Source organism: Peromyscus leucopus, chromosome 1, assembly GCF_004664715.2.
Source record: "Peromyscus leucopus breed LL Stock chromosome 1, UCI_PerLeu_2.1, whole genome shotgun sequence".
Taxonomy (NCBI): Eukaryota; Metazoa; Chordata; class Mammalia; order Rodentia; family Cricetidae; genus Peromyscus; species Peromyscus leucopus.
Genome location: NC_051063.1, coordinates 95,452,409 through 95,478,662, shown reverse-complemented (window position 1 = coordinate 95,478,662; position 26,254 = coordinate 95,452,409). Strand labels below are relative to the sequence as shown.

Sequence of the window (26,254 nt, the reverse complement as noted above, 5' to 3'; positions counted from 1 at the left end):
TCCCCGTGCCCCCCTTTTTATTTTTCTGTAGCGCTGGTGATCAAACCCAGGTTTTTATCCATGCTAGTCACTCCACCATTGGTTACATCCCCAGCACTAGTCTTTCCCCCATTAAAAAATTTCTCTCTCTCTCTCTCTCTCTCTCTCTCTCTCTCTCTCTCTCTCTCTTCTCTCTCTCTCCCTCTATCTGGAATGGAGTTACAGGCTGTTGTAAACTGAGTGATGTGGGTGCTGGGAACCACACTCTGGTTCTCTGCAGGAGCTCTTAACTGCTGAACCATCTCTCCACCTTCTCCAGTCTCCCCTTTCTGAGACAGTCTTCCTATGATGCTCATGCTGGCTTTGAATTCACAATCCTCCTGCCTTGGCCTCCTAAACCCTGGAATTTGCAACACCACACCTGGCTTTCTAACTCTAGTGTTCTAGTCTTTTATAACACACCACACCCTAAATAAAAAGTCTCTGAGAAAACAAATAAGATTATTTAAATAATTGTGTAGGTTTCTGGAGGTTAATTGGTAGTTATGACTATTGATTTTGTCATTCATTGTTAAAGAGCCTGGTCTGGTAAACTTTTGACATTTTTCATAATTAGGATAATTTTAAAAGCATAAGAAATTCTTTGAGGTGGAGTGGCAATGCCTCCTGAGCAGCAGAGCATAGTTCTAGAGTGTGAGAGCCACTGTCAGAGTTGAAACACCCTGCTTGCTGGCTTCTTAACCTTACGTTTAAGTGTTAAAGATACATACAAAATAAATAAATGTAGAAGAAAATGAAAAAGATATGTATCCCTAAAAGGTAAGTTTCTATCATCTGTAAAATGTATTTATTTGGAATATCAACTAATGACACAATTATATAGTAAGATTAATTCAACCCTTTCCCTTCCAAACCACTCTCATTTGTTATACAAATAAACACTTCCATTTCTAGAAGTAACTGTTCTCTCATACACTGCCGATTGGGTCAACATGACAGATTGTTCTTGTACTTTACTTTGGATATTCTCACTTTACACTATGAGTTCAGTCCTTTTTCTACTTGTGTTATAGACACAAAGCCAGGCTCAGTGAGATTCACTAGTCTGTCCAAAGACTTTAAGAAGGAGCTGAAGGAGCAGCAGCAGTTGAGCTGGAACCCACAAAGCCTTGAATTCAGAAGGCCCTAAAGCAGAAAGCCGATGCAGCCAGGCTGTGCCCTGGCTCCTCCACCTTCCAGGTCGGGACCCTGGCACAGAGACCATCAGACAAGCACACAGAGGGCAAGGTCCCAGTTTATTGATATATCAGTGTCACAAAGAAGCCCAGTACAGCCAGAAACACTGAGCAGATAAAGTGCTAATGCAGAGACCTGGCAACAGAAGGAGAAGGAATCCAGTTCATCTCCTCCATGTCCCCAGCCCGAAAAGGTATTTCTACTACACAAGAGTAAGGGTAGCTAGGTAATCCAATCTATAGATGCTGTGAGCTAAGGAACAGAAAATCAAACTAGTGGGCTGTGTGCAGAGCAAGGAAAAGGGAAAGTCAGAAAATAATCCTTCCTCAAATTAGATAAAGAAATGCCAAAAGTAATGTTTTTCAACTTCTTGGATGCGTCATCTATTTAGAAATGAGACAGGTCTGCGACCACTTTCCAGGAACTCAGAACTATGATGTGGTAGGCACTTTCCTACACCCTTAGAAACACTAAATTTCTGATAGGAAAACTCATTTACCTCCTTGCTTTGCTAGCTCCCAAAAGCAGAGCCAGTATCCCCTTGTGAACATTGGGGAGACAGAAGCTATAAGAGTAATTAATTTGGCAGCATTTAAAAAGCATTAAACACAGGAGGCAGAGGCAGGTGGATTTATATGAGTTTTAGGCCAGCCTCATCTACATACTGAGTTCCAGGCCAGCCAAGGATACATAATGAGATCCCGTCTCAAAAAAACAAAACAAGTATTAATGAATCTCAAGACTTATAATTATCTTGAAGCATTTTAGGTGTCTCTATTATGCCTGGGGATTAAAATAATTTGGTTAAAGAATTCAGACAATTTGAATGAGCTGAGTGAACTATGAGATGGAGTCCAGTTCACCCCCGCTGTTTCTATTTCCAAATTAAAGAATCACAGACTGATTTTCAGAGACCAGAAGGAACACTGGAGGCCATCTAATCATCCTAGTGCCATACAGTGCTGAACTCAAAAGGGCCAGGATCAATTGCATCTTTCAAGAGCCTGAGAATTCCTGGCCTCACTGGGTCCTCGGGAAATCCAAATAAGAAGACACTAGAAGGAGTCTGCAGTATGCTTCCCTTGCAGCCAAGCATCAAGGCCTGGGGTAGAACTCTCAAGTAGGCACAAGGGGCGACATCTTCAGCTCTGTCCTGTGAGAAGCAGGCTGATCTGATACTGTGATAAACAGAAGTGCTGGGAGGCCTCAGTGAAGGGGCACATTCCTCCACATAAGGAGAGCTGCTCATAGACAGGCTGACGGCTGGGACACTAGGCAAGACACAAAGTTTGAGAACTGCTATGAGCCAAGGGTAGACTTAGGAATGTCTTGAAGGGATACTCATGGTTGGTTAGTTTTCTGACTTAGTCAAATGCTTCTGTAACTGAACTGAAGATGCCTGAGATGACACAAGAGCAAAAACAAAAAACAAACAACCATCCCATGATTTCCCCAATCCACTGAGATGGGTCAGGAAATACTGGGCAGTTATAAAGTTTGTTCTGTTTTGTTTATTTGTCTTTTGAGACTGTTTATCTCTGACTGGTCTGGAACTCACTTTGTAGACCAGGCTGGTCTCATACTCTGAGATCTGCCTGCCTCTGCCTTAGTGCTGGGATTAGAGGCATGCAATATACCCAGCTCTTAATGGTTCTTAACACCTTTCCTTGTACTGAGGGTTTCCCAGTCTTCAATTCCCTGCCTGGAGGTTTCACTCCCTATATTTCAATGCCAGGCAAGTTTTCCAGGTAGGCTTTCCCACTGACTGAGTGTACTCAGTCTCCTCCCTTCTATTCTGGCCCCACTTTGGATCTTATTCTTCCTTTTTACCTCTCTTTCCAGATACTTGAATCATTGTGACATGTAACCAGACAGACAGAAATTCTTGCTGGTTCTTAGGGGTAATCAGTATCTGATAGTGACAATTAGATTATCTATGGTATGTCTGGAACTAATATTCCTTCCTCTCTGTGGTTTCTTTTTTCTCTTGTTAAGTTCCCTGTTTTTCTTTGTAGCCTGTTGTTTCTCCCCAACTCTCCTTTTCTTCTGTGGTGTGTCTATGAGAGGGTGTGTGCAGGAATTTGTACAAGTGTATGTGGAGCTGTGCACCTGTGCACACTCACATTGGGTATCCTCTATTCCTCTATCACTCTCTACCTTGTTCCTTTGAGACGGGGTCTCTGGAGATAGAGCTCTACCTCTCTCTTCCTCGCTTTCTCTCCCTCTCTGGGTCGGACTGGCAGCTAGAAAGTCCCATCAGTCATCCTGTCATCAGCCCCCTCAGTTCTGGGGTCACAGGTGTGTGTAGGACTGTGCCCAGCCTTTGGGTACTGGGGTCCAAATAGCAGTCTTCATGCTTATGCAGCAAGCATTCCTAATCACCAAGCCATCTCTCTTTATCTCTAGCGCTGGATTGAACCCAGGACCTCGTGCACATTAGGCAAGCACTCCACCACTAACCCACATCCAGTACCCCTCCTTTTTTTTTGCACTCTAACCTTGCTGCCTTCCTCGTAAGGCTTGGGAAAAATGAAGCAACACAAAAGCCTTGGTTTGGATGTCAGGCCAGATTCTGTCTGGCTTCTGCTACTGACTTAATATGTAAATTTAGACAATTCACTTGACTGTCTGTGTGTTTAAGTGAAATGTCTGGATCAGATGATCTCTCTGAGACATCTCTCAGATCAGTTCACATTGGAAAAATCAATTACTTCATTGGAAGAGATTCTAACTTCAAGACATGTCTATATAACTCCTTGAAACAGCTAAAAAGAGAATCCTATTTACTATATATTTTACTATTAAAAAAGCAAGTTTTATCTGTGGAGAAACATGGCAGCCCCTACACTGGACTAATAAAAGCAAATTCTTGGAATAAGCAGAGAAATAGGCCACAAATAAGACCTGGCAGTGTCCAAAGGGTCTATAAATTAAATATTCAAAGAAGTAAAAAACAATGGCTGTTTAACCATTAAGCCATTAACTAGACAAGATCTCTAAGCACAGACTATAGTCTAGAAAGGTCTGAGTGGGAAGAAGCCCCTGCAGGATGTACTGGAGGGAAGGACTTGGTCCATAGCAAGTTGCTACTGCATTTCATTCAAACCCAGTTTTCTCAGTCTGTCAGCCTGGTGTGTGCACATGCAGACACTCTCCAGGCTGCAATTATGCTTCTGAAGTGCTGAAATGAGAAAGAAACAAAGAACTGATAGCAAATTCAAAGAAGTTAATCTGAAGGCAAATAAACTGGCTTAAAAACTTCTCATGCATACACTTATTTATAATCCCAGCACTGAGGGGCTGAGGCAGGAAGCTCATGAATTCAAAGCCAGCCTGGGCTATACACAAAAACCCCATCTCAATGCCCCCACTTCCACTTCACACCCCATTCCATGCCTGGGCTACATACTGAAAGTTTGTTTCACATGCACATACTCTACCTTAAAAAGCTTTTGATTTCTTCCGCCATTCTGTGTGCTATCGTTTTTTATTATAACATGTAAACTACAGAGTTTTGTGGGACAATGGACTCTGGTCTGGGGAAGGGCAGATTTGGGCTAGGAACCCATGCACTGTCTGAGAAACCCCAACTCAAGACAGATGGATTTGACTTCCCTGACTAATTTCGGTACTCACTTGGCTTCATTCAAAGACACTGTCTCCACAAAAGGGATTTCTTCTTTGTCTGTCTTCCCAATGATCAGCCGGTGCTTGTCCAAATTTATGATACACTGAAACAAAGGGGGACCACTGGTCACTGTCAGTGATGCTACTCTCAGTCCCCTGCCTGTGAGAGGAAGCATCAAAGGAAAAGTATCAAAGGCCTACCTTCAGGGATCTAAGAGTCTGAAGCCCAAGTGACAAGTTTTTTTCATTATCATCTAATAAAAGCAAAACAGTAAGATTGAGACATTTCCATGCTGGCTTGGATGTCAGCCTAATCACCATTAGGTTCATTTGTCCCACCTATCCATCCATCCATCCATCCATCCATCCATCCATCCATCCATCCAATAAACCAGCCAGCTAACTAGACAATAAATATCGGTTGAACATCTTTTATTGAGTACTTTTTCAGATCATTATAGTTAAAAGAAGGTAAGAGCCAACATTCAAACCAGTCTTTTTCACTCTAGAGGACAGAGGCCTTCAGCAAAAAATAGGCAGATAGTCTAACATAGAACATATGAGAAGCAGAGGGAGAGTAGGCAATTAGGCATTAATGGCAGAGGAGGAAGAGGATCAGTGCCCTCACCAAATGAAAAGTGCCCTTGGGGACATTTTAATATCTGTCTTCAGGCAGGTAAGATTGCTCAGTGGGCAAGGTGCTTACTGCCATGTCTGAAGACCTGATTCAATCCTTGGAATCCACATGGTGGAGGGAAAGACCTGACCTCTGACCTTTATACAAGTGTCATGTCACATGAGCATACCCCCTCCCTAAATAAGTAAATGTAGATAAAAATCTGTTCCATTGTGGCCGATATGCACAATGGAATTTTTTTTATCCATAAAGAAGAATGAAGCTATATCATTTGTAGGAAAATAATGCAACTGGAGATAATCACTGGAAGTAAATTAAGTCAGTCCCCAGAAGACAAATACTTCATGTCTTCTCTCATTTGCTTGTCTTAGATTTCATATGGACACATAAAATCATATAAAAAAAGATAACATAAAATAGTGGTGAAGCTGTCTAGGGAAACAATGGGGACTAACTAGATAGAGAAGAGTAAGAAAGGGAAATGGGATATGCTCAAAGCACATTTATATACTTGTGTGAAAATAGCCTTATATAATCAAGTATTTTATTATCAAAACATCTAGTTACATGTATTTATTTGGGTGGGAACACCTGTGCCATGGGTCACAAGTGGAAGTCAAAGGATGATTTGCAAAAGTCAGTTTTCTCCTTCTACCATGTAGGTTCTGGGGATCAAACTCAGGTTGTCAGCCTTGAAGACAAGCATCTTAATCCACTGAGCAATTCCACTAGCTCCGTTCTGTTTCTAAAAATTTATTTAGTGTTTATGTGTATGTATGTACACCACATATGTGTACAGGAGCCTGAGGATGTCAGAGGAAGGTGTCAGATCCCTTGGAACTGGAGTCACAAGTGGTTGTGAGCCATCCTATATAGATGCCCCAACCTGAGGCTTCTGCAAGAGCAGGAAATACTATAAACCACTGAGTCATCTCTCCAGCCCCCAGTAAATACATATTTAAAAATTAAAAAAAGTAATGTGCTGGGCTGATCATGGTGGTACATGCTTTTGATCTCAGCACTAGGGAGGAGTGACAGGAGAATCTCTGAGTTCAAAGCCAGCCTGGTTTGTATAGTGAGCTCTAGGATAGACAGGACTATATAGAGAGATCCTGTCTCAAAAAAAAAGTGCCAGGTATGGTGGCACTGGCACTGTAATTACAGCATTTGGAAGGGTAAAATTAGCACAAAGGTATACAGCACAAGGAAATATGAACCTTGGATTTTGAAGAAGTCAGTATTACAGGCATGAGACCTCAGGAAGGTTTATGTTAGGTCCATAGATCTAGTCCCCAATTTAACTCACCAACCACAGCTGCTGGGCAATCCAGACGGAGAGAGCCCACTGTAATCAGTAGGTGCTCAATCTGGCCTACTACTTTGAGATGCCGTGGCAGAGAAAGCTTTTCTCCTTCATGCTTGTGAGATTTAACATGGTCCTTTAGTCTGAAACACAGGAAGATATAATCTCATTGGCAAAGGTTTCTGATTGACAGTAGGGATTCTCTCGGGACTTCCTGGGCTAGCTAACCTGTACTTGCTTCAACCCTTTTTCCTAAACATGCCAGGGGAATACAAAAGAAACCACGAGACTTGTTTCCTATTTTTAAGAAGCTTACATCACTACCCACATTTGTTAAGAGAGGAGTTGACACATTCAGAGAATTCTGCTTACATCCTCACATCCCCATATGTGTGTGAGATAGTTTAATTAATGTGTCTCTTACCCATCTGTGGATAACAGATATCAGAGGACAAATTAATCCTAATTTAGAAAAGGCCTTATTCAAGGTCCCATTTCCCCCTCCTTTCTATTTCAGTTTATTCCCATCAGATTGTCTTAGGCCGTAAGGTTAATAGGGACAGGCATCTATTTGGTAAGGGCATAGACATTGCTATCAGCAGAGAATATTACGGAGGAAGTTCTCACTAATTTGACTTGCCTTTGCCGGGAAGGAAAGAAAGGAATAGCACCAAGTGCTCGCACGGTTACATAAGCTGGTTGGAATAGCTAGTACCCAAGCTATTATGGGTTGGTGGATAAATACTTAATTATGGACTTTCTATGCCAATACTTCGGCTCTCCTCCATTTCCTCTCTTTTGGTGTTACAGCCCATCCAAAAGAACACTAATTGCAGTTTTACAGATGGTTATTAATTCCTCCAGAATCATGGCAGTCTGCTGCCTAATTATGCATCAGGACATTATTAGTCTTTCTGGAACAATCAAATTGTACATACCTCATCTCTTTACCACATTTTAAAAAAAATTTAAGATTCATCGCACTTGAGTTCTAGAATCTACTTTACCCCAACCCTTAACTGTAATATGCAAAATCCACAGCGCTAACTTCAGAGAGTCACAGCAGTGATGAGTGAGAACAAGGTAGATGTAGAAGATACACAATGCTGTCATTAAGAACCCAAATGAAGCCCTGGGTAAGCCCACTTGAGAATTTCCATGTCTTGGATGAAGTTCAAAACAGGCCACTTGGTCTGTCTCAATAACTGTTTAATTGCAGAGATTTGGTCTGAGGAATGATTTACTGTCTACAGGGAAATATGGAAAACAATACTAGGTTGATTCTATTCATTTTAGGCTGGATGCCTCAGGGGCCATCTGGTACTTTAGAAGAAAGAGTAGGAAGAAGGGAAGAAGAACAGGGAAGGCTGAGTGAAACTGCAGTAAGACAGAACGGCTTTCTCTGACCAGGAGAGGGAGAACCTTGGGTTCTCTCTCTCACCCTGCAGTCTAGAAGTCTGCTCAAAATGTAGAAAGTGGGAGTTAGCAGAAGGCCCGAGGTGTCCTGGATCTCTTCCGCTGTCTGACAACTGCCACATGTCCCCTCTATTAAGGATATGGTTCTGGCCAAGATAAAACCTTTACATGTTTTTCTGTGCTTCTGTAGGTACATTCAAGCATCTATAACCTTAAACCAGATTCAAACAAGGAGTATAATTACATCTGACATGCACCCAGCACAAGTGGCTGCTTACCCCAATCTGTCCACACAGGCCGAAGAGATGAGATTATATTGACAGCCGGTGTCAACCAGAGCTTTCACATCCTTTCCAGCACACTATGGGAAGGAAAGATACTCTTTAATAGGCTCTGGAGAAGCAAAGAGCAAGAAGCAGCAGTCAAAGTTCCAACTGGTGGGTCGGTGCTGTCCCATTGTCCTTCACTGCTAAATCTGTCTTTGATTGGCTCTTTTCCTGCTAAGTCTAAGGCTGATAGAATACCCATAGGGAACTTTGGAGATTTCATTCTATATACTAAATATTACATTCACAATATTCTAAAAACAATCATCCTGGGGGTCAAATACAGGGCCTTGAGCATGCTAGATGAGCTTTCTACCACTGAACTACATCCCAGGTCTTTAAAAAGATGACACGTTCTTTTGTATATCTGACAAAAGCGTTGGTACTTATTGCCACTCAAATGTGCACACATATAAAATATCGTATGCATTTCTAATATAGAGAACTTTAAAACCCATTTATTAATTCCATGTGAAGAACCATTGTCTATAAAGTTTTGAGGAGAGAGTCTACTATTGGGATTATAAAGGGTACCCAAATCCTACTTTCTAAAAACTTCTAGAAAAGCTATTCCTTGAACATTACCTGGCAAGACACTAAAATCATGTCATCATCTTCACACTTTTTTAGCCCTTCAGATTTTGTCTGATTGAATTTGTTGGTCTTGGAGGCCCAAGGGACTCGACTGCTCCGGAGCTTGGACAGGTTGGTTTCCATGAGGCGCCTCTGCAGAATGTTATGAGGTTGCTTGAGGGATAGAAAGCAGAGGCTTCTTACTGTCAGGCCACTCCCTCCTCTCCCATCACCCCACCCGGGATCCACAAAAGTAATGAAGGAACCTCATGTAACAGCTCCAACTTTGCCCTCATATTCTTCCCCCGGGTGAGGATGTCACTGGTACTGTCAGCACAGGTATTATAGATCAACATGTAATAGACTACTCTGGAGTGTGCTTCTTAGTTTTTTGTCAACCTGACACAAGCTCATATTATCTGAGAAGATGGCCTCTCAGTTGAGAAAATGCCCCCATCAAGTTGGCCATAGGAAAGCCTGTGGTGCGTTTTCTTGACTGACAGTTGATGTGGAAGGGCCCAGCCCACTGCAGGTAGTGCTGTGCCTGGGAAGGTGGTCCTGGAGTGTATAAGAAAGCAGGCTGGGGGGGGGGTGCACGCCTTTAATCCCAGCACTTGGGAGGCAGAGCCAGGCGGATCTCTGTGAGATTGAGCCCAGCTTGGTCTACAGAGCGAGTTCCAGGGCAGGCTCCAAAGCTACACAGAAAAACTCTGTCTTGAAAAAAAGAAAGAGAGAGAGAGAGAGAGAGAGAGAGGAGGAGGGAGGGAGGAGAGAGGAAGGAAGGAAGGAAGAAAGAAAGAAAGAAAGAAAGAAAGAAAGAAAGAAAGAAAGAAAGAAAGAAAGAAAGAAAGAAAGAAAACAAGCAAGCAGGCTGAATAAGCCATCCAGAACAAGCTATGAGGAGTAAGCTGCTGTGGGATGGTCTGTATGTCAAATTGCTCTGATTGGTCAATAAATAAAACACTGATTGGCCAGTGGCCAGGCAGGAAGTAGGTGGGACAAGGAGAGAGGAGAATTCTGGGAAGCAGAAGGCTGAGGCAGAGAGACACTGCCAGCCACCGCCATGACCAGCAGCATGTGAAGACGCCGGTAAGCCACCAGCCACGTGGCAAGGTATAGATTTATGGGAATGGATTAATTTAAGCTATAAGAACAGTTAGCAAGAAGCCTGCCACGGCCATACAGTTTGTATGCAATATAAGTCTCTGTGTTTACTTGGTTGGGTCTGAGTGACTGTGGGACTGGCGGGTGACAGAGATTTGTCCTGACTGTGGGCAAGGCAGGAAAACTCTAGCTACAGTAAGCCTTTAAGCAGAATTCACCCATGGCCTGTGCTTCAGTTCCTGCCTCCAGAGGTGTGTTCTTGTGGGAGGAAGTATATCATGAGGGGAGGCTTTGAGGATTTCAAAGCCCTGCTATATCCCCACTGTGTCCTCTCTGCTTCCTGTTTGTGGGTCAAGATGTGAACTCTCAACTTCCATCTCCAATCACCATGCCTGCCTGTCACCACACTTGCCCACTGTGATGGTGATGGACTCTATCCCTCTGGAACCCTAAGTTCAAATAAACCCTTCCTTCAATAAATTGCCTTAGCCATGGTGATTTATCACAGTAATAGAGAAGTAACTAGTACATGGAGATAGGACCACTATGCTTAAGAGAACTGAAGTGCCCCAGTGATGTGGACTTGTGCCTTCCTCCCTTTACAAGGGCAGGTCAGGAGAAAGAAGCTTTATTTTACAATAAATGATCTCTGTTTTCCTGAACAACTGTAAGTCAGCTTACAGAAAGGGCAGCTCATTGTCATAGGTACTTAGAAGCTCTGCTAATTGCTATGTTAAATGTCACACCTATATAGTCTTAACTTTTCAAATCTATTTTGCAGGTGCCTTGTGGACCTGGCTCTTCTGAAGGTGGAGTTACCAGTTTGGCTGATAGACTAGGAAGACAGTAATTCATGGCTGAGTAAACTTAACATGGACATTTTGGAACCAGGCAAACCCCACAGGAATCATCCTCACTGACAACTTGAAAATACTGGGCCTATCATGTTATTCACTTATCTAATTTTCTTCTCTTATTCCTCCTCCTCTTTCCTGTCTTCTGTCCCTCAACATCCTCTTTCCACAGTATTGAGGATTTAACTTAGGGTATGCTAGTATTTGCATACTAGTCAAACACTCTACAACTATGTGTAGTGAACAGGAAAGTGGGGACTTAAAACAGACACTGGCCAAGAAGAGAATTTAACAGACTTTATGTATGTGTCAGGAACCAAATGTTAGGAAACAGAATGGCAGGTCTGAGTTTTGCTAGAACTTGGTAGAGTTTCTAGATAATGTTCCTCTATTCCTGCTCAAAGTGGCTTCCAGACCATTTAGAACGATCTCTCTCTCTCTCTCTCTCTCTCTCTCTCTCTCTCTCTCTCTATCTATCTATCTATCTATCTATCTTTCTCTCTTTCAAGTCATTTGACCTGAGAAATTTTCTATGCACATGTATCTTGTGCCCACTTTACAATAATGTTTCAAAACTCTCAAATGATGGCACTTAGTCCCAAGATTCTTCTACCACATTCTTCCTCTGATTCAAAGAGTAAGAAGTTACTCTTAGAGGTCTAGAACCAGAAGTTCCTGGGAAGGATAGCAGGGGAAAGTCTTTATTATAAGCTGTCTTACAGATTTCAAAGGAAGAAGGGAGTCAGAGCTGTGACTCGCTGTCACTCTAGTAAGGAGAAGAAATAGATTCCCAAATCCACTGGTCCTTGGCAAAACAGGATATAGATTAACATCCCTGAGGAAAGGAGAAGAAGAGCACTGGTGAAGGCAGTGCATGTTTCTTACTTGGTGAGGATGGCTAGGAAAGTGCTGGCTCCAGCGGATTTTGTGATGCAACACTGAGGAGAACACTGTTCTCAGTAGAAATCAATTCCTCACTTTAATCTCAGTCGGTAAGAAGATGGATCCCAGCTTGAGCCATACTAAAGCAGAGTGGTGGTTTCTGCCAAGTCCCACTTAGCAGGACCTACCCAGACAAACTGAATTTGCAGATGGGACTTTAAGGGCCACCTAATCAAAGCCTCATCAAAAGCTTCTTCCTTCTACACTGTCTTGCCGAACACAACAGTGTCTGCTTCTTCTTAATCTTGCAGAGAAACCTAATCATTAACATTCTGAATTCATTCTTAGTACAGCCATCCTTCTGTATTTTCCTCTTTCTCCTGGAGTCTTCCTCTGTAAGCTAAAGAGCATCCTCAACATTCCTAGATCCTGGGAAGAAGACATCTTCACAAAACTCAAAAACATACAGGAATACTTATTGTTTTTCTTTTGGTTTTCTGAGACAGTGTTTCTCTGTATAGTCTTAGCTGTCTTGGATTCATTCTGTAGACCAAGCTAGCCTCGAATTCAAAGATCTGCCTTCCTCTGCCTGCCAAGTACTGGGATTAAAGGCAAGTGCCACCAACGCCTGGCTCTATCAGTTGTTTTTTTAAGTCAAATATAATATGGCTCATAAATCTGGTTTCAGTTAATTTAATATAGAAATCCCAATACAATGAAATGATAAAATAAGGGAGCCAGACATAAGAAATATGATTAATTTCCACAGCAGATTTGTAGCAGCCAGCTAACCCATATTAAACTTAGATATTTGATCATTTTATTATGTCCACATAATTTTTTACAATTTATTTTTTTATTTCATGTGCATTTGTGTTTTGCCTACATGTATATCTGTATGAAGGTGTTAGATCCCCTGAAACTGAAGTCACAGGCAGTTATAAGCTGCCATGTGGATGCTGGGAATTGAACCCAGGTCCTCTGGAAGAGCAGTCAGTGCTCTTAACTACTGAGCCATCTCTCCAGCCCCATGTGTACATATTTTAAAATTTTATGTATTTATTCATTTTTATGTGTTTGAGTGTTTTGCTTGCATGTATGTATGTGTACCATGTGCATGCCTGGGACACTCAGAGGCCATAAAAGGACATCAAATCCTCTGAAACTAGAGTTACAGATGGTTGTGAACCACCATGTGAGTGCTGAAAATTCAGCCTGGGTCCTCTGCAAGAACAGTCAATTCACTTCATCATTGAGCCATCATTTCAACCTCATGCCTACATATTTTAGGAGGCTGCACAGCTGACATTTACCTTACTCCCAATCAAAAATTTCCTAACATTATAGTAAAGTAAAAAGAAAGGCCTAAATCCCACAAGAACAAAAAAAAAATAGTAAGAGAAAAAGAAAATAGATTTTGACAAAAATTTGACAACTGAACAGCATATAGCTAAACAACAACTGGCTTGGACTAGAGAAAATTTGAGTGCTTCACACTATTTTACGTCACAGACCACAGAATGGCAGCGGCTGATAGATGCTCCTTAAAATCCTAGTTCCTTCCATCTCAGGCAGTTAAGTAGATTATGCTTTCTACCCTCCTTTTGGCAGAGCCCTGTGGCGACTGCGTTCTAGAGGATTGAGTGTGGGTAGAAGTGATATGCATACCTTTAAGACTGGCCCATAAAAAGCTCCTAAACATACTGCTTCAGGAATTCTTTTAATTCTGAATGACTAGCAGAGTTGACTGCCACAGCAACCTTTTCAGAGGTCACTGCCAACTTAGGTCTCTGGAAATACATGCAAAGTTATCTTGCTAACTTTTCCACTAGTACATTCACCCTCAGAATTTATCCCAGGACCCTCCGCAGATATCAAAATGCATGGATACTTGGCCCTTATATAAAATGATGGCATTATTTGCATATAACCTGCTCATATCCTCCCCTATATTTTAATTATCTCGGGATTGCTTACAATACATAAGGCAATGTAAATAGTTGTTATACTATATTGTTTAGAGAATAAGGACCAAGGAAAAAGTCAGTCATGTTAGTACAAAAGCAGAGTTTTTTTTTTTAATTTTATTTATTTATTTGGTTTTTCGAGACAGGGTTTCTCTGTGTACTTTTGGTGTATGTTCTGGATCTCGCTCTGTAGACCAGGCTGGCCTTGAGCTTAAAGAGATCCACCTGGCTCTGCCTCCCGAGTGCTAGGATTAAAGGCATGCGCTACCACCACCCAGCAGTTTTTTTACTTTTAAATAGAGATCATTATGTAGCTCTGGCTAGCCTGGAACTCACAGAGATCTGCCTGCCTGCCTACGGCTGAGATTATAGGTATGCAATACCACTTACAGCTTAGAGGTTTTGTTTTTGAAAATATTTATTTTATTTTATTTTTTAAATAATTATTTAATTTTAATTGTGTGTGTATGTACACGTGAGCATGTGTGTACATACACACACATGAGGTCAGAAAAAGGTGTCAAATCCCCTGAAGCTGAAGTTATTAGGCAGTTGTGAGCTGGCCAAGATAGGTACTGGGAACCTAACTTGTGCCCTCTGGAGAGCAAGTGCTCTTAACTGCTAAGCCATTTCTCCAGTCCCTATAAACAGTTTTCTTGTGTTTTGTTTTTTACTCTTTTGGGGGGCCCACCACCCAGCTCCCAAATAAATTCACACACTGAGGCTTATTCTTAATTATGAAAACCCAGGCTTAACTTGGCTTAGTTTCCAGCCAGCTTTTCTCAACTTAAATTATCCCGTCTACCTTTTACCTCTGGGCTTTTCCCATTCTCTTACTTCTGTAAATCTTACTCTTACTCTGTGGCTTGCTGTGTAGCTAGGTGGCTGGCCCCAGGAGTCCCCTTCCTTCTCTGGCTACTTCTTCCTTTTCTTCTACCTCTTCCCAGATTCCTCCCTCTATATACTCTCTCTGCCTGCCAGCCCTGTCTATCCTTTCTCCTGCCTTGCTATTGGCCAGTTCTTTATTAGATCATCAAGTGTTTTAGACAGGCACAGTAACACAGCTTCATAGTGTTAACAAAAGGAACACACCTTAAAATAATATTCCCCAACATTTTTTATATATATTTTCATCATACAGTTGGGTGAATCTGTGGATACAAAACCCACAAATACCAAAGGCCATTGTACAATTACTTAAGAGAATTATGTTTGAGCTATTACACGTATAGTGGTGTCTAGCTGTAAAAGTAGTTTTCTCAATCAACCTAAAATCCTGGCAAAACTGAGAAGTTAGAGGTATTGCAACTTCTACCCTCAGAGGTGTGATAGGGATGGAAACACAATAGTTTAAAGCAGTGGTTCTCAACATGTGGGTCGTGACCACTTTAGGGGTCGAATGACCCTTTCACAGGGGGGGGTGCATATCAAATACTTACATTGCAGTTCATAACAGTAGCAAAATTACAGTTATGAAATAGCAATGAAATAATCTTATGGTCACCACAGCATGAGGAACTGTATTAAAGGGTTGCAGCATTAGGAAGGCTGAGAACCACTGGTTTAAAGTCTGCATTTGACTCCCACTTGACCCAAACAGTTGGGAAGAATGCTAAAAGTTTACTCTTTGTAAGAACAACTTAAAAGACTCTGACTGGTTAATAGTTTGGCTTTCCAGATGTATATAACAGCTTTAGAATAGTACTGAGTACCACACTAAGAAGAACTGAAGGCTATGGAATTAAAGATTCAGAGGGCACACCCTAGCATGATGAAGGAAAAAAAACTACCCCAAGATATTACAGCCTTAGAAAAGAAGAGGCAAAAAGATATCACATCACCGTGGAATATCATAAATGACACGAATTCCAAAAGCTTCCAAATGGCCCAAATACAAAGGATTGGGAGCCAGAATGATAAAGATTCTTCAACAATAAAAAAACAGATGCTAAAAAACAATGGAATAATACCTTCAAAAATCTAACAGTGGGGCTGGAGAGATGGCTCAGTGGTTAAGAGCATGGGCTGCTCTTCCAGAAGACACAGGTTCATTTCCAACACCCACATGGAGGCTCACAATCTCCTATCAGTCCAGTTCCAGGGATACCTTCATCCGGGACTTTGATGCCTTTTTCTCTATTGGCACAGACACATGCAGATAAAACACCCATATACATAAAATAAAAACAAATATTTATTTATTTATTTATTTATTTATTTATTTATTTATTTATTTATTTATTATGTATACAGCATGTATGACTGCAGGCCAGACCAGATGTCATTACAGATGGTTGTGAGCTATGTGGTTGCTGGGAATTGAACTCATGACCTCTGGAAGAGCAGTCAGTGCTCTTAACCTCTGAGCCATCTCTCCAGCCCTAAAAAACAAATATTTTAAAAAAATCTAAAAGTAAACCATTTCATACCTAGCCATGCTATCAGTTGGCTTTTAAGGAGTTATTTACCACATAACCATAAGAAGCTACTGGAAGATACTCAACCAAAAAGAGGAAGACAAAAGGCAAAAAGCATGGGATCCAAGAAATAAAGGATCCAGTAGAGGGGGTCTGGAGAGCTGGCTCAATGGAAAGAGCATTTGGCTGCTCTTTCAGAGGGCCTGGGATCAATTCCTAGCACCCACATGGTGGCTCACAACCTTCTGTAATTCAAGTCCAAGGGATCTAACGCCAGCTTCTGGCCTCAGCTGGAACCAGGCATGCACACAGTACACAGATATATATGCAGGTAAAACACTCACAGGCCAAAAAAAAAAAAAATACACATAAAATAAATAAAACTTTTAAAAGGATCCAGTTGAGAAGGACAGCAAAGGAAATTGAGAGCAGCATTAGAAAAAAAACGTTTGCCTATAAAACGAACAGCAGCCAGCCCAAAATGAAATGAGAAAATGGGAAGAACGTCTTTAAGAGGGAAAAAAAGGACCAAGCATGGTGTCACATGCCTGTAGTCCCGACACTTAAGAGGAGGAGACAGGAAGATCAAGTGTTCACGGTTAGCCTTAGCTACATAGTAGTTAGTACAGGCTAAGCCTGGGCTGCATGAGACTCTGCCTCAAAAATAAAAATGAGTACATCCTGTGCCGGAGTCCAGCCACATATCTCACCCCTCATCACAGAACCTTCTTTTTGCAACAGACAGAGAGCATTACAGAAAACCACAACCCTTCAAAATGCAAAAAACAAGTGATCATATGATGCTCAGCTCTAACTGATACATCTATAACACAACTTCTGCCCCTCAGGAGCAGGGAATCTGCTGTGAGATTGCATCTTCTAGGAGTGTCAGGGAAGCTATACCCGTGAAATCTCAACATAGCTGCCTAAACAAGACCTGAACAAGAACACCACCAACAGACATGCTAACATGGAAGGGGGAGATCTCATGGAGCCCCAACCTAAACAAAAATCTATATGCAAATAAGGAAAATTGTGAATGGGAGAAATAGTCTTCTCTGAAAAGAACTCCCCTCAAAACCAATACCAACTAGTGAATATAACATTATACAGACTGAGAAGGTTGTATTTATATATTTATTAAGGAAAAAGAAGACATGAATTTGAGAGAGAAAAAGGGAGTACATGGGAATGGTTAAAAGGAAGAAAGGGAAGGGAGAAATGAGAAATATATAATCATATTTTAGTTTCAAAAAATTTTAATGAACTTGTAATCATCTATAGTTTTAAAGCATTTTTACATTGAAAATTAAGTAAAGAAAAAACTTCAAGGAATCAATTTTGGAAAAATACATGATAAAGAAAAAAACATAATACATTTGTCTCAGATATGAACAATATGAACATAGTCATAAGAGTAAATACTGATTTGTTCCAAAATGATAATTCAGCAGAATATTAATATAACAGGAGAGAGGATATGGTGTGAAGGTATAAGAGAATGGAACTCTTACCCATTGAAAGAGAACTTTTTATTTTTCTTTTTTGAGACAAGGTTTCTCTGTGTAGCCCTGGCTGTCCTGGAACTTACTCTGTAGATCAGGGTAACCTGGAATTCAGAGATCCACCTGACTCTGTCTCCTGAATGCTAGGATTAAAGGCATGCACAAACACTGCCCAGATGTTGTAACCATGTTTTGCACCATACATATTGGGGCCAGGGACAAATCTCAGGAGTGTGTTCTCTCCTTCCCCCATGTGGATTCCAAGAATAGAACTCAGGTCATCAGATTCAGTTGTAAGTGCTTTTACTTGCTGAACCATATTGCTGCTCCATCTTAATCCTTTCAACAAAACCAATTTAGTAGTATGTACTAGTAAAATCAAAAAATCAGGAAGCTGGGCAAGGTGGTATATGCCTATAATCCCAGCAAATCAGGAGGCTGGAGCAGAAAGATCACAAATTCAAGGTCAGCCTAGACAATATAGCGAGACCTTTTCTGAAGAAAAAAGTTGGCACATTACCATTCATTTAGAAATATGGATGACAGGTAGAAGAGTTGGCCCTGTCCCTCACCAGCTGCCGTACTTGTAAGAGTGGCCCCTGTACCTCACCTAGGCAGTACAGTAGAGCTGGCCCTGGTGGTTTAGGTGTGGGAGAGCCCACCCAGAGGGTGGAAAGGCAGAAGAACTGACTCTGACTCTCGCTCATTGTTGCAAAGAGTAAAATTAGCTGGGGCAGTGCTGGAGAGTTCACCCTGGTGGTGAGGACAGGGGAAAAGTGGCAGGTTGACCAACCCTGCAGCTGCCCAGGCCCAGAACCAGGGTTATGACTTGGTCTGCCCTAGCATCCACCCCATCTATGATCTGCTAGAGCACATGAAGGGGCCTGACACTCAAACACAAAGCTGCAGGATCTTCACAACACAGGGCAACAACAGGATACCCAAGAGGAGTCCCAGTGAGCGCCCAGTAGTAGAAACCAGAGCCTCGAACCAGACCAATGATTCTTTGCAATGAACACTTGCAAGTAAAGATATATGGACAAAGGGGTTTAAAAAACAAAGAAATCATAGGAAATAATGAAGCCACAAGAAAGGCCAGCTTACAGAGGTTTAAGTGGAGTGTTATTTTTCTAAAGCAACAAGAGATTTGAAGGTAGACATTGCCTACATTAACTCAGCAGATGAGCAATTTCATTTCTCTTGCACATGCCCGCATGGTAATAAGCAAGGTGCCCTAGATCCAGGCATTACGTCCATATTCAGAAGAAGAGGGAAGAGGGTGGGAACCATGCTGATGCCATCCATCCCTTTTGTCATGAAAGCAAAGGTTTTTCTAGAAGCTTCCTTAGCAGGTTTCTTTTCCTTATCTTATTGATGAAATTCAACAACCATCTTCACTGCAAGAAATCTTGGAACAGAATTTAGCTTTCTAATCTCTATAGAGTCAAATAGAAAAGGACTGAAAATGGAAAACCAATTAGACAACTAAAGCATCTGCTAGAACATGCAAAAACTAAATATGTTTTGTATGCATATACAACACTATTTTTTCGAGATTTAATTTCTAAGAGTATGTATATGCATGCATCCGTGTGTGTGTGTGTGTGTGTGTGTGTGTGTGTGTGTGTGTGTGTGTGTCTGTTTCTTGACTGCAACACAATGGACCAAGGGCCTCAGGTTCTTACTGCCATACCTTACCTGCCATGAAGGACTGTCCCTTCAACCCATGAGCCAAAATAAATCATTATTTCCTAAAGTTCCTTTAGTCAGGCATTTTGTCACAGTAACAACAACAACAACAAATAACCAATACACTTGCTTAACATCTTTTCGCTCATAGCTGTCCTACTTGGTTTATTAAAAATTGCTTTATTTTCTTATTTATAAGTCTGTGTCAGGGCAGGGAATACGTGCACGTGAGTGCGTGTGCCCTCAGAGAACAGAAGAGAGCACTGGATCCACTGGATCTGGAGTTACAGGAGGTTGTAACTACCCAATGTAGTCACTGCTAAATAAACTCAGATCTACTGGAAGAGCAGTGTGTGTTAATAAACCCTGAGCCTTCTCCCCAACCCATACTTGGAGATATCATCTACAGGTACTTGAGTTTATTATACAAACATATGTCTATTTAGCTACTTAATAATGGATTTCTTCCATATATTTGTCATCAGAAATTCTGCAATAAGCTCAACATTTTTTTTCTTGAATGTCTCTTTCAACTAGCTTCTAAAGCCATCCTTCTGTTTACTTTTTGCCTTGTCTACTGGTTCCTTTACCTCTGTTCCGTTTTAAAATGTCAGTGTTCTTCAGTGCTCTATATTTGGCCTTTTTCTCACTCTACATATTTGCTATTGGCAATTCTATCTGTTTTCATTGCATAAATCACTACCTTTATAAGGACTTTATCTCAAGCACAGCTCTCACTCTTGAGTTTCAGGCCTATAGCCCCAACTGTGCCCCACTACTTGAACATTCCACAGGCTTCAGACTGAACTTGTCCTACCCATATTTCCCATAAAGGATGTTTTTTCTTCTCTATCCCCTCCCTGTCTTGGTGAATGAAATTCTGCCTCCTCATATATTACTCTATTTCTACTGCTAAATCTAAGCATCTGTAATCCTAAAACATTACCTTCATGATCTCTTCCCCTTACAATGGTTCTCTTGACAGCTGGGTTAAACAAAAATTCTCACTTTAGTATTCAAGATTTACTAACTACCACTCATCCTCCTTCCCAGTCTCATCTATTTAACTATCCCTGCACCAAGGTTTCCTACTTTCAGCAAACTACCACCTGTTGCATATTACCTTGGGCAAATCACTAATCTCACTAAGCCTTGCTTTCTTTTTTCTTTTCCTTTTAAGATTTATTTATTTTTATTTTACATGCATTGGTGTTTTACCTGCATGAATGTCTGTGTGAGGGTGTCTGATTCCCTGGAACTGGAGATACAGTTATGAGCTGCCATGTGGGTGCCGGGAATTGAACCCAGGTCCTCTGGAATAGTAGCCAGTGCTTTTAACTGATGAGCCATCTCTCCAGCCCCAAATTTTGCTTCCTTTAACAGTAATAAAGGATATTTGAGCTCCACATTCAGTTAGTTACTTCTTCCTGCCAACCTTAGCAAATGGCACTACCATCTACTTGTTTTGGTTTTGTTTGATTAAGTTTTGAGATAGGTCTCACTGTGTTGCCCAGTCTAGTCTTAAGTAGCTTGGAACTATAGGCAGTATACCCAACTCATACACATTCTTTCTTTTTTCTATTTTATTTAATGTGCATAGGTGTTGTGCCTGCGTAAATGTCTTCACAGCCAGGAAGGTCAAAAGATGGAAAGAGTTGGATCCCCTGGAAATGGAGTTACAGAAGGTTATGAGCCACCATGTGGGTGCTGGGAATTGAACCCCAGTCAGCTGCAAATGCTTTTAAGCACTGAGTCATCTCTCTGGCGTCATACACATTCTTGATTCTTTTCTTAGTCTCCCTTTCCAAGTGCTGTTGCTCCTGCCTCTAAACCACATCATTTTCTCATCTCTACTACCTCCAATCTAACCAAGCTACCATCTTTTCTATCTGTAATGCAACAGCTTCCTAACTTGTCTTCTGATTTTTACGCTTCCATTCATTCTCTGCATCGTGACCACAGTGAGGTTTTGTTTGTTTGTTTTAATGCATGCCAGTGGCTGGAGATGTAGCTGGAGTGGTAGGATCCTTACCTAACAACATGGAAAAAACAGATCTAGCTTCCATTGTTTGTCTGTTCCTATTCCCTATCACCACACTCCTTGCTCGTTTTGCTCTGGCCATGCTGGCCCTCTCTCAATCCTCTAATTATATGAAGCGTCCTGATGGTCAGACTATTGCACCTGCTGTATCTTTTGCCCAGAACATTCTTTCCTGACATATTTTACCCCCTCGTTTCCTTCACTATCTCCATAAAAGTAATTCTTTTAAAATGGCAATTTATTTATTGATAATTGCATACATGTATACAATGTCTCTTGACCATATCCACTCCCAACTTCCACTCCTTCTCTCCCCCATCCCTTCACAATCCCCTTCCAGAGGCTGGTTTTATACTGCATTTAACTCCTTTTCTAAGGCTACCAAGTTCTCTAGTCCTAGACCTTTGGCATTATAAGTAGCTAATCTACAGGGCACCAGGCTGAGCTGCTCTAATTGACAGAGAACTAGTCTACTCAGGTATGTAATAGTCAGTTTCCTGCACTATGTTCTACTATCTCTCCCCTGGCCTGAATTATAGCTAGTTTGGATGAAGTTTTTGGTTATATGCAGACTCAAACACAGAAAGAAAAATTCTCCCTCTGCTACTAGGCCAGGAAGGATATAGCCAAGCAGGTCAATAATAACATCATATAAGAAATTCAGCATATCATCACATGACATAACTGCTTTAAAAAAGTAAAGTCTGTAGTACAACAAGAACAACTTTCCTGGTTGCCAAAACAAGAAAAATTACAATAGGCAAAACTCCAAGAATAAGGATGCTTTTGTCTAGCTCTGTCAGGTTTTTTTGTTTTTGTTTATTTGGTTTGGCTTGGTTTGGTTTTTCCAAACAGGATTTCTCTGTATAGCCCTGGCTGTCCTGGAACTTGCTTTGTAGACCAGGCTGGCCTTGAACTCACAGAGATCCACCTGCTTCTGCCTCCCAAGTGTTGGGATTAAAGGCATGCATCACCAACGTCTGGCTCTATCATTTTTTTAAGTCAAATATAATATGGCACATAACTCTGCCTTTAGTTCTTAATTTAATACAAAAAATCTCAATACAATGAAATGATAAAAATAAGTGAGCCAGACATAAGAAATATGATTAATTTCCACAGCAGACTTGGTAGCAGCCAACTCCACACACAAAGCAATTGGGTAAAGGCACTATCCTGGGGCCAAGAGAACATGACCATCTTTGATTGCCTTACAAGTACCATCTGCCAAACCAAAAATGTCAATTTCAAACTGCAAACATTACAGAAAGAGCACAGTACAAGGTACTAGATAATTCAGGAAAGCTAGAAGCATCATTAAAACATGGGATACTTTGCTGTGGGATGGTCTGTATGTCAAATTGCTCTGATTGGTCAATAAATAAGACACTGATTGGTCAGTGGCTAGGCAGGAAGTATAGGTAGGACTAACAGAGAGGAGAAAGGGAAGAACAGGAAGGTGGAAGGAGTCACTGCTAGCCGCCACCATGACCAGCAGCATGTGAAGACACCGGTAAGCCACACGCCATGTGGCAAGGTATAGATTTATGGAAATGGATTAATTTAAGCTGTAAGAACAGTTATCAAGAAACCTGCCACGGCCATACAGTCTGTAAGCAATATAAGTCTCTGTATTTACTTGGTTGGGTCTGAGCAACTGTGGGACTGGGGGGTGACAGAGATTTGTCCTGACTGTGGGCAAGGCAGGAAAATCTAGCTACAATACTTGTGTGATGAAAAATAATCCACAGATTTAACATTGCTCAAGCCCCAGAGTCAATAAAAGCTGAATTTGTATTCTCCTCTCACAGCTCTTTTTTGCCCCCTTTCTGCTGGGGTTGTTGGATAAACTACTTCAAGTCAAAACTACTGTTCAATTTTAATGCCCTCCAAATTCCACATCATGGAAGAAAATGGAGCCAGCATGGTCTATCTTGTCTGTAAAGTGAGTTGATAAGACTGTGTTTTTAAAACCCTTTCTGAGATGGTACTGAGGCTGCCACGTCAGTTCCAAGTGCTGCTTCACCCCAGCACTTGCGCTCTGCCTGCCCTCCTCAGTCAGCCTTGGTTTCTGTGATGCTCTCTGGTTCCTCCCTTCAATAACTTGCACATTAAAGGTGTGAGAACAGTGAGGGAGGGAAATTAACTCTCCGAAAATGGGGTACGGGAAGTGTGAAACATGGTTCAGGGTTTGTTTCACAGTCAACTGCCGCCGTGTGTCATACCCATGGCTGTCCCCTGGAAGCCCTCTCTGTGGTCTCAGCTGTGCTCTGTGCTGTCCACTCCCTGTGGTTCAGCTGGGACAGAGGGAGTCAGAACAGAACTGTCCTACATAGTTCATAGCAGTATCAGGAATCTTAGGAAGAAGGATGTGGTAATTCTCATCAGGGAACTCCATAGCCACCCATGGAAACCAAACATCTATGCCTTAAATCCAGCGTTTTAAAAGTCCACATTTTAATTCTTCCCATACTACCTCCCACCTTGTTGAATAGGATTATTTGGTCTGAAGGGGAGAAGATTTGGACTGAGTTTGACAAATGAATCATGAATGTTTTAAAGTGATAGAAGGCAAAGAGAGTTGTCTCTTTGATAGGAATACATTTTAATCACTCATCACTCCGCGCTAGCACGACTAGATCAACTATACCCAGGCTCAAGCCGAAAAACAGCTTTTAAAAAACAGAGTAAGTTACCTGGGTAGCTCTTTCCTTTCATGAGAGTATCTAATGGCAGGAAGGGAAAATCTTTGGTATTGATGAATCACTAGAACCATTAAAAAAAAAAAAAAAAAAAAAAAAAACAGAAGCACTAGCTTCCATTGCCATACTGGGGCCAGAAATAGCAATTCAGTGAACCAGGGCCAACAACCACATTCAAAATTAAGTATCAGAAGCTCAAAATATAAAAATACTAGAAAGATTATATAGAGCATTTATTTCTGTTGTAAAAGACATTTAATTAATGTTCCATAATTTTCTCCACAAATAATAAGCAAATTATAGATACAAGAAAACAATCAAGCTGGGAGTGGTGGTGCATGCCTACATAATCTTAACAATCATGAGACTGAGACAGGAGGATCCAGAATTAGAGGCCAACTTGTACTGTGTACTGAGGGCCAAGCCAGACTAGGTTATATAGCAAGACCCTGATATCTCATTAACAACAACAACAAAAAAAAAAATCAAAGTACAAGCAAACTCCAGATGAAACTACAAAGTTAGATATAAATTTGTGAGAAAGGGATGAGAATTAAATATAGGTCACATCCCTCAGCCATTCACCCTTATTCAATAGCTGGAGGACAATATGGTTTTGGATTCTGGCCCACGTCCTGGACTTCTACTTAATACCAAGAATAATCCTGCCAGAAATAAAAAAGACTGCACCAACCCCAGCTCCAACTATGTACATGCATTAGCTGATCTGTGAGATGGAGCAGTCAGGGCTTCCTCCCTCCACTCACTCTTTAGAGGGAGGACTGAAGAAGAGGAAGAGATAAGAGGGATGAGATGTTTAGGTTCTGGGAATATTCAAGCTAGACCCCCTTTTCCCTTGCTCGCCCCACCCCACCCCACCCCACCCCCAGTCAGGGTAGAAAATCAAAGGTAGATTAAGGCCAGAACTAAACTAAATAGATTTGGGGCGGCAGGGAGCCGGGCGCAGTAGAAACAACCAAAGTCATCTAGATTCAGCAACTGTCACGAAACCTCGCTCTCCACTGTTTCTCAATCCCCCACTACGAGTCACCTCTGTCTGGGACACAGGACTGGCCACGCAGCCTGTGAGGAGGCAGTGGGAGCTGAGACTTCGCTGCGAGGTTCCAGCCCCGGGAGCCAAATTTGAGATTCCGAATAAGCGGGAGGAAAGGAGATCTGAGAGCAATAGATCCGGTCAGGGTCTCTTCCTTCCTTGTACTGGGGAGAAGAAAGCCGGGCTCCCGGAGAAGGCTACCCTGAGGGAGAACAGGCAGCTACAAGGTCCCCAGGGATGTGAGACAGGGGGGATCTCTGTCGAGCACCCGCCAGGGAGCGGGCAGTGACAGGCCTGGCCGGTGACTCAGTGAAAGCGGCCCCGAGGGCCTGGGCAACAGCGGCGGCCCGGAGGCCGGAGGCAGGCGTGGCCGGGGATGGGGAACTCACCGTGTCCTTGGACGAGCCCAGCTTTTTGAGGCCGTCCAGGGGGAGCAGGTCGGCGGAGTCCTTGTGGATGAATTGCACCGCCTGCTTCATCCGGCGCTGCTGCCGCAGGGACGCCGCTTCCCGCATGTCCGTCTCCTTGCGGCCGCCCTCGGTGAGGAGTCCTGAGTAAAACATTGCTGAGGAGCCCGCGGCCCGGCGGCCGGGTCTCCCGGTCCCGAGCACCCTCAGCCTCGAGCTCCTTGACAGCGCCGCGGGAGCCTTGCTCCCGCGTCTTTTATAGCCGAGCGTGACGTCACGGGGAGCAGCCAGTGCGCGCGGGAAGGGCGTGGCTGGCACAACGCCCCGCCCTCTGGCGCCCCAGTAGTGGGGGCAGGGGGCGGGGTGTCTAGCGTCAATCACCTACCTCCGCTCCATCATCCACCCTGAGGAAAAAGCCAGCCAGGAGCAAGAAGCCCGCGGTGGCCCGACTGCCCCTGGGGCGCTGAGTGTCCCGCGGGGCCGCTTCGCACAATTGTCCCCTCTCCCGAGTGGGTTGCCCTGCATGCCCTGCATG

General features: G+C 42.3%; 1 protein-coding gene across 2 annotated transcripts; it reads right to left on the bottom strand.

Moving 5' to 3' along the window:
• Positions 1-1,255: 1,255 nt before the first annotated feature.
• Positions 1,256-25,995, bottom strand: Nrip3 (nuclear receptor interacting protein 3). Of its 2 annotated transcripts, XM_028894637.2 has the most exons (7): positions 25,702-25,992; positions 9,110-9,271; positions 8,477-8,559; positions 6,786-6,925; positions 5,044-5,096; positions 4,852-4,946; positions 1,256-4,396 (listed from the first exon to the last, which is right to left on the bottom strand). In XM_028894637.2, the coding sequence occupies exons 1-7, from the start codon at positions 25,873-25,875 to the stop codon at positions 4,381-4,383; spliced, it is 723 nt and encodes a 240-aa protein (XP_028750470.1). In that variant the 5' UTR covers positions 25,876-25,992; the 3' UTR covers positions 1,256-4,380. The 2 variants fall into 2 exon arrangements, with proteins under 2 accessions (XP_028750470.1, XP_037067484.1); XM_037211589.1 differs by lacking the exon at positions 5,044-5,096 and having other exon boundaries at positions 4,852-5,002; positions 25,702-25,995.
• Between the last annotated feature and the right edge of the window lie 259 nt (positions 25,996-26,254).

What these genes read in the sequence shown, in the direction of transcription:
- Nrip3 (XM_037211589.1), bottom strand. Translation starts at nt 25,875, where the DNA reads ATGTTTTACTCAGGACTCCTCACCGAGGGCGGCCGCAAGGAGACGGAC. An exon ending in GCCTGTGTGGACAGATTGGG is followed by an intron (nt 6,926 to 8,476) that starts GTAAGCAGCCAC and finishes CCTGTGTTTCAG; the next exon opens with ACTAAAGGACCATGTTAAAT. An exon ending in TTGCCCAGCAGCTGTGGTTG is followed by an intron (nt 5,003 to 6,785) that starts GTGAGTTAAATT and finishes TTCCTCTCACAG; the next exon opens with GCAGGGGACTGAGAGTAGCA.